This window comes from Bombina bombina, chromosome 5, assembly GCF_027579735.1.
Source record: "Bombina bombina isolate aBomBom1 chromosome 5, aBomBom1.pri, whole genome shotgun sequence".
NCBI lineage: Eukaryota > Metazoa > Chordata > Amphibia > Anura > Bombinatoridae > Bombina > Bombina bombina.
In genome coordinates, this window is record NC_069503.1 from 628315780 (window position 1) to 628332435 (window position 16656).

General features: G+C 36.5%; 1 protein-coding gene across 1 annotated transcript in view; it reads right to left on the bottom strand.

Moving 5' to 3' along the window:
- Positions 1-12625, bottom strand: part of LOC128661578 (dynein axonemal heavy chain 5-like) — a 671317-nt gene extending 658692 nt beyond the window's left edge. The window contains 6 exon segments of the mRNA XM_053715820.1: positions 2628-2729; positions 5251-5322; positions 6636-6737; positions 6825-6905; positions 8851-9039; positions 12518-12625. Coding sequence (XP_053571795.1) covers positions 2628-2729; positions 5251-5322; positions 6636-6737; positions 6825-6905; positions 8851-9039; positions 12518-12625 — 654 coding nt within the window.
- Between the last annotated feature and the right edge of the window lie 4031 nt (positions 12626-16656).

Below are 16656 nucleotides of genomic sequence, written 5' to 3' on the forward strand. Positions count from 1 at the left end.
AAAATTATTGATCCTGAATTTTGATTTTAATTGGGCTGACAAGGGCATAAAGTATTTGGGTATCATAATCCCGAACAACCTGGACCATCTTTACAAACTGAACTACACACCTATGTTCACTCATATTAAAACTTTACTATCAAGGTGGAACAAACTAAACATCTCTTTATATGGCAGGTTGACATCAATTAAGATGACGGTTCTACCCAAAATTTTGTACCTCTTTCGTTCACTACCTATAAACGTTTCCACCACTGTGTTACGGAAAACACAAAAAGACCTGGTAGCGTTCATTTGGAAATACCGAAGATCCAGAGTTAATAAACAAACACTTCTCAGACATAAAACAGGAGGGGGGATGGGAATGCCAGACCTGACGGCGTACTATTACGCGGCCAGGTTGGCACAGTCCTCTCTGTGGCATAACCACCTAGATAGAATTCAATGGGTTCAAATAGAATCAGATATGATGAAGATACACCCCATTTATAAATTGTTGTGGACTGCTAAAAAAGATAGGCCCCCTAAATGGAGAAGCTTTATTACTATAGCACACACACTGGCACTGTGGGAAACACTAACAACCAAATACACTTTGATACCCAAAGGGTCGAAGGCGACCCCCCTAGTGACATTATCTACCCATTATGACCTAACTACACAGGAAAAGTGGGCTAACAAGGGCCTGTACCGCATTGCAGATGCCCTGGAAGGCACCAAGCTATTCACATTCCAACAATATGCAGATTTAAATAAACAAGGAAGAGAGAGTTGGTTTCATTACCTGCAATTAAGAGCGAGAGTAGATGAAGTTATAGGACAAAATCAGCTAACTGTTAGTTCTTATTTAGAGAGACTCTGTTTGGCCACTGAACGAATGAGAGGGGCGATCTCTAACTTATATATCCTATTTAATACCCCATCCAAACTTAATAAACTACCATTTATGATAAAATGGGAGACAGAGTTCAATATTATATGGACCGCTGAAAAGTGGTGCGATATTTTGAAATCTGGTACTTCCTTCTCTATTTGTGCGCATTTGAAGGAAAACTTTCTCAAGGTAGCTTACAGATGGTACTTCCACCCATCGAGAATCCACGCAGCGCACGCGAACACAAGTTGTTTACGTGGCTGTAATGAAAGCGGCACATATGCACATATGTGGTGGAACTGCTGTCATGTATCACGCATATGGTCCCTAACATCAGAGCTCCTAAGTGAAATCCTAGATAGGCAAATTAACTTAACTCCTTTCCAGGCACTGTTACACGAGCCTATATCAAATCTATCCAGAAATGCAAACAAATTAGTAGCGCTGATTTGTACTGTAACCAGGCTAACTATAGCAAGATATTGGAAGACCACAGTACCCTCTTTTTTGATAATCAAGAATAAAATTGACTATTATTACCAAATGAGCAGCGCCTCCGCAGATATTCTAGATAGAAAAGAACAGTTTCTACTAATGTGGGAGCCCTGGATAATGTATACCGAGGCTAGAAATAGATAGAAGAGCTAAGTGAGGTTAGGAAAGAAGATATGAGTCTGGCCCCTGCCACTCCCGCTCCTGCCCAGCTAGTCTGGGTGGGTCACAACACATCCCCCTCCCCCCTCTTTAAGAGTTGAATCCAATTTTCCTGTGGTAGGGGCTAGAAATTTTGATAACAACTTAAGGTCATGAATGCTGAGCCGGGTCCTCCTCCTGAGAGGGTCTAAATGGAGCATTAAAGAATCCTCTGGGGACAAGACTGTCAACTAACGGTTGTGTTAAGCACATCTACTTATTACTTATTGTCTGCTATGTGGTGGTCTTTTTGTTATATACTTTTAATCATATTATTTAGTAACACAAAGAATTGTAAATCAATTGAAATTGTAACACGGTTGGTCTGATTTTATATTTGTAAAATGTTGAAAAATCAATAAAAAACTTTTTTTCATTAAAAAAAAAATGATGTGCTCTAACTTGTTAAAGCATGTAATATTAAGACTATGTGTAACCCCAGCTGAACCAGAGAATCAGAGATAGTCACATGACACATTTGTGCATCTACCACTGATGATTGGATCACCGGCAGATTCCACTTAATGGGGCCTATGTATCAAAGGTCTTGCGGACCTGATCCGACAGTGCGGATCAGGTCCGCAAGACCTCGCTGAATGTGGAGAGCAATGCGCTCTCCGCATTTAACATTGCACCAGCAGCTCACAAGAGCTGCTGGTGCCACGCCGCCCCCTGCAGACTCGCGGCCAATGGGTCGCCAGCAGGGAGGTGTCAATCAACCTGATTGTACTCGATCGGGTTGAATTGTGGCTATTCCTGTCCGCCTGCTCAGAGCAGACGGACAGGGTTATGGAGCTGCTTCATAACTGCTGTTTCTGGCAAGTTTGAAGACTCGCCAGAAACACGGGCCCACAAGCTCCATATGGAGCTTGATAAATGGGCCTCAATACCAGTAGTGCGCTGCAGCTCTAGATAAGGTCTTCTACTATGTGTTTAACCCGTTTGCAGAGTTAAACAGAGGTGCAGGGCCACTAGTCTTAAAATGACATGCTCTAACAAATTAGAGAATGAAAAGTTTTGACTATAATTGCCTTTTTCTTTTTTTCGTATAATCACTTACCTCTTGAGATTTTAATGCTGGGACTATTACTTGAGCCAATAAAACTTCCAGGCCTTGAAGGAGATTTCCATTTGAACATTCAAACATACTAAAATTAACCTCCTGTAAAGAGGCAGCAGGTTAGTTCATGTATCAACTGAACAAGGAAACAGAATTTATTGCATTCAAACATTAAATACGTTACTAATTATTTGTTTTCTTTGTATCAATGTACTAATCTCCGAGAACACACACAATGAAGACTCTGTTTTCATTTGTTTGTATGCACCAGACCAACAATGGGCCAAAGGATTAGATTTCCATGCTCTTTTTGATATGGAATATTTAGTTGCATAAATTACGATATAAAGTGATACAGAAATAGATGAAGAAATAAGAGATATTTGAATGTGTCTCGTAGATAAAATTAAAAAGGACATGTAAAATCCATATAACCCATTTTATCATCTACTCCATTAAACAGCATTTAAAAGTATTGGCCAGATTACAAGTGACATGATAAATATTTTTTTTATTCGCAAGTAAACTACACTCAAGTGAAAATTTTAGCATGGCTGAATTAGCAAGTGTATTACAACTTGAAAGTAAAAAGTTAGCGCGAGAGTGAAAGACTTAGACGCGCTAACTTCAGATATTGCGACCAAGCTTACTTCGTCTCCCCATAGACTTCTATGGGGCGCATTAAAAAAAACTATAAGTTATTGCTCACACGCTAACCCAACACTGCACTAGACCAAATGTGCTAAACTTGAAAGTGCGCTAGGAATATTTTAAATTCCTATGTTCTTCACATAGAAGAAAATGTTCTATGGTTTAAAATATATATATATAATATTTAAATTATGTTTTTTTATTAAAAAGTGTATATATGAGTGTATTAGTTTATTTTAATATGTTTATGTGTTTTGTGAAAAAAAAAATGTAACCCTTACACTTTACTGCAGGTCTCAATCTGCGCTAAATATTCTAGCGCAGTTTTAGCTTTTGCTCAAGTGCGTACTATAACTTTCAACTTGTAATACCAGCGCAGTTGCAATATCAAATGAAAGTATAGGTTGCACGGAGTGATGTCGGCCGCGCTAACCTTTCTCTGGTAAATGGGATTTACCATGGACTTAAAATATCACGCTAATGTTAGTGTGGTCCAGCAACACTTGAAATCTGGGCCATTATACTTTAAATGTATTTGTATCAAGTTAAAATTAACACATTATTTTAAATTTCTCTAAATATCTGTAAATATAGTTTAGGCTGTGGGCATTTACTACAGGACTAATTTCCAAATTGCCCTGCTTACAAAATATATTCGCTGGATTCTTATTTCTTCAATAAGGACATTCAGACATAGTATGTTCTTATTTATATGTCTATCTTTTTTTTAACTCTTTGTTCTACTGTATGAAATAATTTTCTGAAGATGAAACATTGCATTTTAATACTTCTCCTTTAGGAAATCAGTGTACAAGGCTGAATTGGCCTATCAGGACACCAGGAGATTTCCCAGAGGGCAGCAGATTTCCCAGAGGGCAGCAGTAGCTAGGGCTGGCCAGCTACAATTTAATGGGGTGGTGCTGCTGGTTAGGCGATGCAGTTGAATCACTTCTCTTTTTTCCTCTGAACTATACGTATTAAGGTCGCAAAGTGTATTCTTGTAACTTTTGTTTCCTAAACCATGTACCATTTAGTAGCCCTCCTTTAAATGGTTTCTAGTGTCTAGTCAAAGGGACATGAAACCCCAAAAAATTATTTCATGGTTCAGATAGAGAATAAAATTTTAAATAACATACCAATTTACTTCTATTATCTATTTTGCTTCATTCTTTAGGTATCCTTTGTAGAATAAAATGCAATGCACATGGGTGTGCCAATTACTACACGAGGCATCTATGCACAACCACCAATCAGCAGTTACTGAGCCTATCTAGATATGCTTTTCAACAAAGGATATCAAGAGAATGAAGCCAATTATATAACAGAAGTACATTGGAAAGTTGTTTAAAATTGCCTGCTCTTTCTAAATCATGAAAGAAAAAATGTGGGTTTAATTTCCCTTTAAGTCACACTGTGAGACAGAGTGACACACTGTCTTGAGTGTCTTCTCCAGATCACACTATTAATCATTTTTACAATGTGAAAGGGAGTCATAGATGAAATGAGGTTGTAAGGTGCCTACATAACAGCAATCTGACATTTTTTTTATCACAAACTAATATAATTTAATTCTGAAAAAATATTGAGGGAAGGAATAGCCCAGTAATCCCCTTGAAATGGGGCATGTGTATTCTACGGACTAAATAGAAAATATGCCTGGTCCTTCAAATTTTCTTGGCCTGCTTTATTCCCAGTCCAACCCTGACAGTGTAGAGATTAATTCAAAGAATCTGTTACGTAAATAACCCAATATACATTGTTCAAAATAATTAGAGAGAAAGGAGGTTACTTTGGTCGGAAAGGCTGCTGTTGAAACCTGGGTTGTTCTGAGAATTATTTCAACATGAAGAACAGAGTACAAGCAGTTAGATTTGTGTTATCTTCAGACCTTTTATAACAATATAACAGAAAAATGCATTTTTCATACAAGAATTGTCACCATCAAACAAATGTTATTTTACTATTAATTAACCTGAGTGATGTTGGAAGTAGTAATCGATTTATCTGTTGTTCTCAGGAAAAAAAGACATGTTCCAGTCAATCCCTAGGAACAAAATGTAATATTTAACATGAAGGTAAGTTGATGCTTTTAAAATGTTTATAAGGATGCTACTTGAACAGCATTAATCATAATTCTTTATTTTTCAGTTTATCAGCATAAATGTATCATTATATACTACAGGCAGCATAGCTTGCATACTTTAAGAGATCGACAACTCTAAACGTTTTCATGCATATGGAAGAACACTACATAAATATGATTTAATTTCAAGGGACACTGAACCCAATTTTTTTTTTTTCATGAACATACAATTTTAAGCAACTTTCTAATTTACTCCTATAATCAATTTTTCTTCGTTCTCTTGCTATCTTTATTTGAAAAAGAAGGCATCTAAGCTAAGAATCCAGCAAATTTTTGGTTCAGAACCATGGACAGCACTTTTTTATTGGTGCTGTCCAATCAGCAAGGACAACCCAGGTTGTTCACCAAAAATGGGCCTGCATCTAAACTTACATTCTTGCTTTTCAAATAAACATACTAAGAGAATGAAGAAAATTTGATAATAGCAGTAAATTAGAAAGTCGCTTAAAATTGCATGCTCTATCTGAATCATGAAAGAGAAAAATTGGGTTCAGTGTCCCTTTTAAAAAAGGTTAAGTTAAAGCTCTTTATTTTGATTTTGAAACAAACAGTAAATGTGGCTGGACCTTAAGACTGGAAAAAGTCAAGCAGAGGCACTCAAACTCAACTGATTCAAACTCAAATGCATACAGTTGGTTAAAAGTTCAACAGTTCTTTAAAAGGGCCACTTGTTAAACAATGAGACTGACTGACTTTGAATGACTTTAGCCAAGTTTAACTTGTAAAAGGATATCACATTAATGCTGATTGGTTGAAACATTTTTTCTTGGCTTTAACTTACTTTGCAACCATTTGAAACTGTGTGTGTGTGAAAATATATTTTAAACAATGTTACACTGATATATACAGTATTTGTGTGGGTGTGTATATGTGTATAGAAGAATCACTAAAATGTGTTCACTCAAAGCTCTAAGACATTCTAGGGTTCTTATATAACTTGAAATATAATTCCCTGTATAGATAGATTTGTTATTAATTTTGCATCCTTTTAATTTTCTGTAATTTAAAGTGAAATTTAAGCCATTTCATAATGTATTTCAGTATTTGTTTGAAGAACGCATGTTTCTGTCCTGATTTATTTTCTTCCTATACTTTAATGGCAACACATGGCTCTCTTAGATCAACGACAAATCATGCTGTACACATAGGACATACTGTATCTGTGGCTACTTTAATATGATTACATATATAATAGAATATATCATGGCACATACCTCTGTGCAACCCATAGTAATAAAGAGCTTTTTCTGCAAATTTGAATATGATGCATTTAAATTTGCCCCATCTGCCCAAAGGGGAATGTTTGATTTGTTTGGCTGCAATAAAGAGAGATAAATGGTGGTCATTTGTCAGAACTAAAGGGAACAGCTGCATTTAAGAAAATAAAAATAATAATATGCAACACATACCTGAGCAACTTCTTGATAAAAAAACATTAACTTTTTGGATCCGTTTTGTGAAAAGAAATCAGTGATTGAGTTGAACTAGAAAGAAAAACACAAATATTGAATACTGTATAAATCTTTGATATGTTTCATGCTTATAATGTTTTATATAAGATGTTTAAACAGGTGAAATAACATAAAACCATATTGTCACGCTAATATCTAAAACATGCATTGCGTAACATCCTATATTATAAAAGGCCAAGTATGTTTCTATGAAGCTGTCATGCGCAGTAGAGGCTGCACGAGGACAAACATACCTGCCCTTAACCGCAGTGCGAGACAGCTTCAGGAAGCTCCAGCACTCTCAGCTGTTATGTTACAGCCGAGAGCTGGAGCTCCTGATGCTCCAGGCATCTGCCGCATATGGAGCCGGAGCGCGATCGGTGGGCAGATGTCTGATCTTTACAGACGGTGACACTGTGAGGGCGGGAAGGGGAGGGAGTGGGAGGGCCCTACACTACTGAAATTATTTCTTTAAAGGAACAGGGAGAGATGGGGCAGCTACACTACAGAAAAGTAGTTTGGGGGTGGTGGTGGAGCCACTACACTACAGGAAAAAAAAAAGGGGTTATGGGTACCGGCAGACAGCTGCCAGTATCTATAGTAGTACCAGGGTTAGAGACAGCTGTTTGTGGGGGGATCAGGGAGGATGGAGGGTTAGGGGGATCCTACACTGCAGAGAATTAAGAGATAGAGGGATAGAGATAGAGGGGTAGGGATAGAGGGATAGGGATAGAGGGATATGGATAGAGGGGTAGGGATAGAGGGATAGGGATAGAGGGATTGTGATAGAGGGATAGAGATATAAGTATAGAGATAGATGGATAGAGTTATAGAGGGATAGAGATAGAGGGATAGGGATAGAGGGTTAGGGATAGAGGGATAGGGATAGATGGATAGAGTGATAGAAGAATAGGGATAGAGGGATAGAGATAGAGGGATAGGGATAGAGATAGAGGGATAGAGATAGAGGGATAGATGAATAGAGGGATAGGGATAGAGATAGAGGGATAGATGAATAGAGGGATAGGGATAGAGATAGAGGGATAGATGAATAAAGGGATAGGGATAGAGGGATAGGGATAGAGGGATAGGGATAGAGGAATAGCGATAGAGGGATAGGGATATAAGGATAGAGATAGATGGATAGAGTGATAGAAGAATAGGGATAGAGGGATAGGGATAGAAGGGTAGGGATAGGGATAGAGGGATAGAGATATAAGGATAGAGATAGATGGATAGAGTGATAGAAGAATAGGGATAGAGGGATAGGGATAGAGATAGAGGGATAGATGAATAGAGGGATAAGGATAGAGATAGAGGGATAGATGAATAAAGGGATAGGGATAGAGGGAAAGGGATAGAGGGATAGGGATAGAGGGATAAGGATAGAGGGATATGGATAGAGGAATAGGGATAGAGGGATAGTTATATTTCTTTCCTTAAACATTTTGGCCCGTGTACATGGGCTTTAACACTAGTGTGTAAATAAATATATATATATACATATATATGTTCATACTTATAGCCAAAATGTTGCTGTATTCATTTGTTTGATAAAGCAAAATGAGGGGGGGGGGCTTTAACAAATAAATAAACAAACAAATGTATACATCAAAGAAAATGTATTTGAGAAAAAAATGTTACCCTAAATGTAGGAAAAGCTTAAAATGTACAGTTTTACAATATGCAATAGTGATCCAACAAGTTTCTTGCCAATTGATTAATTCATGTGTCAGCCAATAAGTATGTAAGTTTCACTTGTATTTTTAATAATGCTGACCCTATGACTAACAATGAATAAATAAAAATGTAATATATGTGTGTGTGTGTGTGTGTGTGTGTGCTGCTGGCTTGTATCAGTAGCTTACAAAAATCAGCTACTTAAAAAAAGAGGCCTCACATTCTGCAGCTATACACACAATACAATAAAAGAAAACATTGCTATACAAACTGAAACTGGGGGAGTTGAAGGCCCTACCTTGTCATCAGAAATAATGAAGTCCTCCACTTCATTTTCTCCCAGCCCTATCCCCTCTGCTAGTTTGGATATCATGTACTTGTGTCTTGCATCCAGCTGAGCTCTCCTCTCTTCTTTTGTAACTTTTGCTTGTTTTGCCATTTCCTTTCTAGCTTCATTGGATAGAACAAAGTTTTTCTTCCCAACAGGCTGCAAATTAAAGGACCATTAAAGTCATTGTACTTTTTGCTGCATCTAAAAGGACATTTAATATATATATATATATATATATATATATATATATATATATATATATATATATATATATATATATATAATACAGTTAAAAATATTACAAATATTACAGATATTACTGTGCTGAAAAAGTATTTGCATGCACAGTAAACATTTTCAAGTAGACTGTCCCTTTAAGCTTACAAAAACAGACAAAAAAAATTAACACTAAGGTATAATGATTTTTCTGTAAAGATCAATAAAACAGATCTATATATTGCTTGGTGGTTTTTTCTCAATAACACAATTATTTAAGATATATATACTCCTTTTGTTTGTGTGGTGTAGAATTGTATTCCAATGTGTTTAGTACTCTTGATCAATAAAATTTGGAATGTAGCTATATGATAAAACAGGCACAGGTATTTGGGGGGTTGAGTGGGTGGGGGGGTTGTACTGTTAGGGGGTAATTTGTATTTTTTAATGTAAAAGAGCTGTTAAACTAAGGGCTCGATTTATCAAATCTGAGACGGACAAGCACACATATACGCACCCCTGTCCGCCTCAGCTCGCCTCTGGCGGGGCGAATTTCCCCGGAGGCTATTTTGCGCTCGCGTGCAATCCTGCCCCCTGCCCACACACAGCCAATCTCGCGCTGGCAGGAGCTGTCAATCTCCTCGGTCGGACTAGACTGAATTTCGCCAACTTAGAGGTGTCGAAGAGGTTAGGAAAGCAGCGGTCTGATGACCGCTGCTTGTTAAATACGGTGAGCAGGTTCTTGTGAGAACTTGCAGCCGTAGGGGCTTTGATAAATCGTGCCCTTAGGTCAATGCCCTACAAAAGGCCCTTTTAAGGGCTATTGGTAGTTTAGTGTTAGATTAGGAGGTGTTTTTATTTTTAGGTGGCTTTTTTGTTTTTATAGGGGTATTAGATTAGGTTTAATTTTTTTATTTTAGATCATTTTGTTTATTATTTTTTGTAATCTTAGATTTTTTTTATTTTTCATAATTTTAGACTTTGCTATTTTTTGTAATGTTAGTTTTTTTTTGGGGGGGGGGGTTTAGTAGTGTTAGGAGTTTTTAATTTTGTAATTTAGGTTTTTTTATTTTTGGTATATTTTTTTGTTTTTTTAAGGGTTTTTTTTATTTCCCAGGTAAGTTTTTATTTATGTTAAGGTAGTTATATTGTAACTTTAATTTAAAGTTAGCGGTGTTTTAGGGGTTAGATTAATTTAGGTAGTCGCGATGTGGGTCTTTGGTGGTTTATAGCTTAATAGGTTTAGTTTTGTACTTGCGATGTGGGGGGTGATGGATTAGGGGTTAATAGGTTCATTGTAGTGTTGGCAATGCGGGTGGGCGGCAGATTAGGGGTTAATAGGTTTATTTAGTGTTGGTGATGTCGGGCGGCGGATTAGGGGTTAATATCTTTATTTAGTGTTGGTGATGTCGGGGGGGCGGCGGATTAGGAGTATTTAGACTAGGGGTTTATGTTAAGGTGTTAGATTTAAAAAAAAATTCTTGTCTCCATAGATATCCATAGATATCAATTGCAGGTGTTAGTTTTTCCCTTCCATTGATGTCTATGGGCGGATACGGGCATGAGCACGTCAAGTCAGGACTTGGCTTTTGTGCAGTATGGAGCTTAACGCACCAAACAAGAAGGTTTTTTGTAACTTGTAATGGCAGCGCCATGGAAAGTGCGTTACAGCTAAATTTTTAGCGTTATTTACGCACCTGGTTTAGCGCACAACTTGTAATCTCGGTCAATGAGAGACATTTCGCAACTTGCATAGACAGACCCTTTTTTTATAATTCCTTGAGGACAGTCTCTAGGAGTTGCAAAATGTCTCTTATAGAAAGTAAGGGAAAGGATAACTAGGCTAAGAAGAGTGAAGTTAGCAGGGGGTGTGCTTTAAAAATTAAATACTGTAGGCAATACAGATCAGATTACTCTGCTTTCAGCTTACAGTACGTTACAATCAATTTTTGTGTACATGTCTTTTTCTATTTGGGTAATAAGTGTTTTGTCTATTTTTACACAATGTAACCATTTTTCAGTTTGCAAAGAAAAACAGCGAGACTGCAGGGGAAAAATGTCTAGAGAATACACCAGCTTTGGCAGAATTTTAAACTACACCCATGGAATGCCCCTGTTCAGCCCACTAGCAGAGGTAGTGGGGGGGGAGAGGTGTTTGGGGGGATCAGGGGTGGGAGAGTAATCAAATTACCATAAAAGCTATCTAATTAACCCTTTCACTGCTGGGAATTTCAGATGTGTGGTGTGCGGCTGCGATTAGCAGCCTTCTAATTACCAAAAATCAATGGCAAAGCCATGCATGTCTGCTATGTCTGAGCAAAGGGGATCCCAGAGAAGCTTTTACAACCATTTGACTTATAACTGCAGTATTTATGTGTAACTAATTTCAGTGAGAAACCCAATCTTTGCAAAAACATCAACATTTCTTTTTATATATTGTATTTGGTGGCCAAATAGTGGCATCAAATATACCAATATGGGCCTAAATCAATACTATTTTACTATTTCTGTTTAAATTGAGTGATAGTAAAAATGCTAACAATTTTCCGGTACTTTGGGCAAACAATTACTATTTTACCACATATTTTTATTTAAATATTTCATTCATTCATTTTATACGCTTTTTGAAATTTCCATTTTTGTGAACGCTATTGTAATGTATGAATCACCTTCACATACTTAAAAGCAGTTAAAACCCCTTTGCAAGACACACTGTTCTCAAGGTAAATACTGCCTTTATAGAATTAAGACAGGGTCTGACTCTTCATCGTACTGGCAAGATTTCTTAGAAAACTGGGCCCTCTATCATGAAAGTTTGGGTTTCGTGACCCTTTAAATTTGGTAGTTAACTTGTAAACAGCTTCCTTACTGGTCACTAGTCCTACATGACAATACTCACGCACACTCTTGGTCAAGTCAAGTATTTTTTATTTTAATATTCATCTAATTGCATATCAACACAGACATACGGTATGCGCACACATTTACCTATATATACACAATTGCATGCATGCACACTAGTATACCCAGACATGCACACATATACACACATGCACACAAAAATACATGTAAAACTATACACGTGCACACAAATACATACAAATATACACTCACACAAATACACACATGCACATAAAAACATATACCAACCAAAAATATAAGCGCATACAAATACACAGAAATACATATAAATATACACTCACACAAATACACACATGCACATAAACACACACACAAATATACACATTCATACACACAAACACTATGCACATACAGACACAAATATATAAATACACTTTAAACTGGATGCGATAAAAACACCCTGCATCTGATTAATTAATATGAAAGCAATTTTTAAGTACATAAAAATGAAAAGAAAAAAAAACATATTCACAGATGGCAGCAAATAAAAACTCACGGCAATCACGGTAGTTGGAGATGATACTGTATTGGCTGATCCTGGCACTAAGCTTGTTCTTTTTGTTGCTCCTCCACGCCGATGTCCTTTACTGTCTCCATCTGGCATAAAAAAAGAGGTTTTATCTGGTTAAACTTATCTGCATTTTTTTATATCTATCATACTAGGCTGTGTTTAAACAAAACAAACAGATTATTTTCCCCAAACCAAGCCCAGAGCACAAATTAAATTCATAAAAACAAAAATCGAAAAATAGTCTCGTATGGCTAACTTGCACATCCATTGCCTGTACAAAAAAAAAAAAACAGGAAGTTTTTTTATAGAAGATTTTTAAGAATGCAGAAAGTCATTACATGATTGGTGATCCTTCACTAATTTATAGGTATAATGCCTTTATTCTAATCTCATTTGTTTATTATTATTATTGTTGTTGTTGTTAATAATAATAATAATAATAATAATAATAATAATAATAATTACAATAAAATACATTAGAGGTGTTAACAATGTGTAGCCTGCTCCAGACTACAACACACATCTGCTAATGATTTTTTGATGATTTTTTCTTTTCTTTTTTTTTATGTTAAATCTTCTAATTTGTACTGTGTTCCCAATTCTCAATTTTACTTGCTGGAGTATATTAAATTGTTTGCAAATAACTCTGTTACCTTTAGTTTGTCATTTGAAATGGTTGCTTTCATTTTATATAAGCAATTATTCCCTAATAAATATTCAGACTGATAAACTAATTATCTATCATTTAAAGTAAAAAAATAAATTAAAAAAAGAGCCAATTAAGACCTTGTCAGTTGGAGCTAAGGTTGCCACCTCGGCCATGCTTTCCTAGACACTTATGAGTTACACATGCTGCAGGGTGTATAGAGTGAAGCATGCATAATGTTGTTGGACAGCACAAAAATAGTGACCCTAGGCAGCACTCTTCATGTTCCTCCCTGGAAAGTGTCCAGGAAAACAGGTGGGTGGCAACCCTAGTTGGAGCACAGGCATATCTATTTGTACCCACAACCAACTTGCTTTTGGTTGTGACTAATAGAGCGATCAGTAATTAAACCAACACATAAAAAACAATTTGACATGCAAAATACATCCCAATGTGCCAAGTAATTACTGCCTATTTTCATTCTACCAATCATTGTCTTTAGCAAATAGCAACAAGGGAATTAATGTTAAGTAGAAAGTAGTGATTAATGAAACAATGCAAGAGATATCTGATATTTTTGCTGAGTACTATACTTAAAAGAAAATTGATAGGATTAAAAAAAATGTTTTAACTTAACGCAGTTTAATGATGGTATACACTTAACTGAGGTTCAAATACGACAAATACCTAATATATACTAATGAAATTATTCACAGGTGAAATCAACAAATCATTACTGTAAGGTACTGTTTGAATGTAATGTACCTCTGTATAGTGCTGCATAAAATGTTGGCGCTTTATAAATAAACGTTAATAATGAAAATCATTAGAATATTATTTTAAATCTATTTATTTTGGTGGCCAGGAAATTGGAAATAAATTATGAAAAAAAGGTTAAACACCCACATTATGGCATGAAATACAGAGCCAGATTTACAGTGATCATGTGCAACTTACAGGGGCATGAGACTCCTCGTTTAAAAGGGCAGACAATCCTCTTTCAAATGAGGGGGTCTATTAAAGCCTTCCAGTCAAAGCTTTTAAAATCCTTTATGCTACAGGGATTTCCTTGTTTCCTGTGAAAGCATTGTGCATACACATGGTGATGTCACAGTGTGTACAAGCCAAAGCCCGAGATAAAGTCTCCTTTCCCTGCTGAAGTTGGGGGTCCCCAGCATCCTTATTTTGTCATATACAAAAATAAAGAAATGGGAGTGATTTTATATACAATTGTACGCTGTAGCTGGTATAACAATTTTACAGTACACTGTCCCTTTAACATTTCTCATGCAATAAATGACATATCTAAAAAGTTATCTTTTTTTTACATGATAGGAATTTAAATAGTTTATTGCCCCTTTAAAGGAATGGTCTAGTCAAATTTAAACTTTCATGATTCAGATAGAACATGTAATTTTAAGCAACTTTCTAATTTACTCCTATTATAATTTTTTCTTTGTTCTCTTGGTTTCCTTATTTAAAAAGCAGGAATGTAAGCTTAGGATTTTGGGTTTAGCGCCTGGGTAGCACTTGCTGATGTAAATGTAGTCACGAATCAGCAAGCAACTACCCAGGTGCTAAACCAAAAATGGCCTGGCTCCTAAGCTTATATTCTTGCTTTTTCTAATAAAGATAACAAGAGAACGAAGACAATTTGATAATAGGTGTAAATTAGAAAGTTGCTTAAAATTGCATGCTCTATCTGAATCATGAAAGTTTAATTTTGACTAGACTATCCCTTTAAAACAGTAATTTTGCTAGAAGAATTTGCATCATTTTGCAGTGCAGGGACATATACATCAAAACACCTCTAGAGTATGGTTTATCTTATCTGCTGAGGTCAGTTTAATGAGCTCCTGCAACAATCAAGCAATTACTATGTAGCATATAGAATGTAGCAGGGACATAGCTCTGAACACTTTAAAATACACTCTAGTCTTTCTGGATGGAAGTAGGAAAACACAACATTTTCAAAAGATAAACTACAAAAAACAAAAACAAAGTATAGTTTACCATCTTGAGCTTAATATCCCTTTAATTTACAAAACAATATATTCCCCAGCAATGGGTGTGTTTTAGATTCTCTCTAATTTCCAGCAGTGTTCAGCAGTTGCACTTCAAATCCATTAGTGGACTTCTGCAATGATTGATTTTTTTAAGCAGTATTCATGAACTTGCAGGTAAATGAACTGCATAACATCTAGGGGGCTTGAAAATGTATTTTACTCATAAATTACTAAAAATAGTAATCAGAAAAAAAATCCGAAAAAAAATTCAGTTGGTGTCCCAGCCTAATCTCAACAGCAGTGCTAAACTGGGAGCTACTAAGTACATTTTAAAAAAGTTTTATACTGGATTTGTATATTAGTGTCTGTGCATATTCTTCTTTATTGTAGTGTCTATTACATGCAGTCATATGAAAAATGGTGTATACTGTCCCTTTAAATAAAGCTTGATTAATTGGAGGAAAATCCTTATGCTATGGAAAAAGCTGTGTAAATGAAATGTAAAAAAGTAAGAGAATTATTATTTACTACTGAATTCTGGAATCTACGGTTTACTGGCAGACAGGGCAACTCTCACAGAAAATTGGTTTATTCAGCACATAAACATCCATTTAAAAAAAAGCTCTGTAATGCATTTTGAAATATTCTCTTTTAGATGGAACAGAGAACAGTTTTGCATATAATTGTACCTTTTTTATCTTAGGGAATTTGGAAGCTCCACTTAAGCTACAGCATGCCATTAAAAGACCAACATTCAGGTATTTGTTAGCCAATCTATGCCTTATTGTATTGTCTGCTAAGGACACTCATTTGCAAAGCCATTATTGAATCATGCCACCTGGCAAAGAACATTATATTCAGCTTCCTGGTTGTGCTCATTGAATTCCCCAGCCATAACTAGCATTTAAATACCTATTAGGCTGCATGTTTTTATACATAGATAATATTAGCAGTAGGGTTGCCATCTCTGTCATGTTTTCCTGGACACTTGTGAGTTACTCATGCTTCAGGGTATGCAGGGAGGAATATGAATAGTGCTGTCCTGTGTCACTTTTCGTGTGCTGTCCAGGGGTGCAATTCATGTTCCCCTCTGCACACCCCGCAGCATGTGTAACTCATAAGTAGTGATGTCGCGAATTGTTCGCCGGCGAATAGTTCCCGGGGAACATAGCATGTTCGCGTTTGCCATGGCGGGCGAACATATGTGATGTTCGATCCGCCCCCTATTCGTCATCATTGAGTAATACTTTGACCCTGTACCTCACAGTCAGCAGGCACATTCCAGCCAATCAGCAGCAGACCCTCCCTCCCAGACCCTCCTACCTCCTGGACAGCATCCATTTTAGATTCATTCGGAAGCTGCATTGTTAGTGAGAGGAGGGACAGTGTAGCTGCTGCTGATTTAGTAGGAAAATCTATAGCTAGGCTAGTGTATTCAGTGTCCACTACAGTCCTGAAGGACTCATCTGATC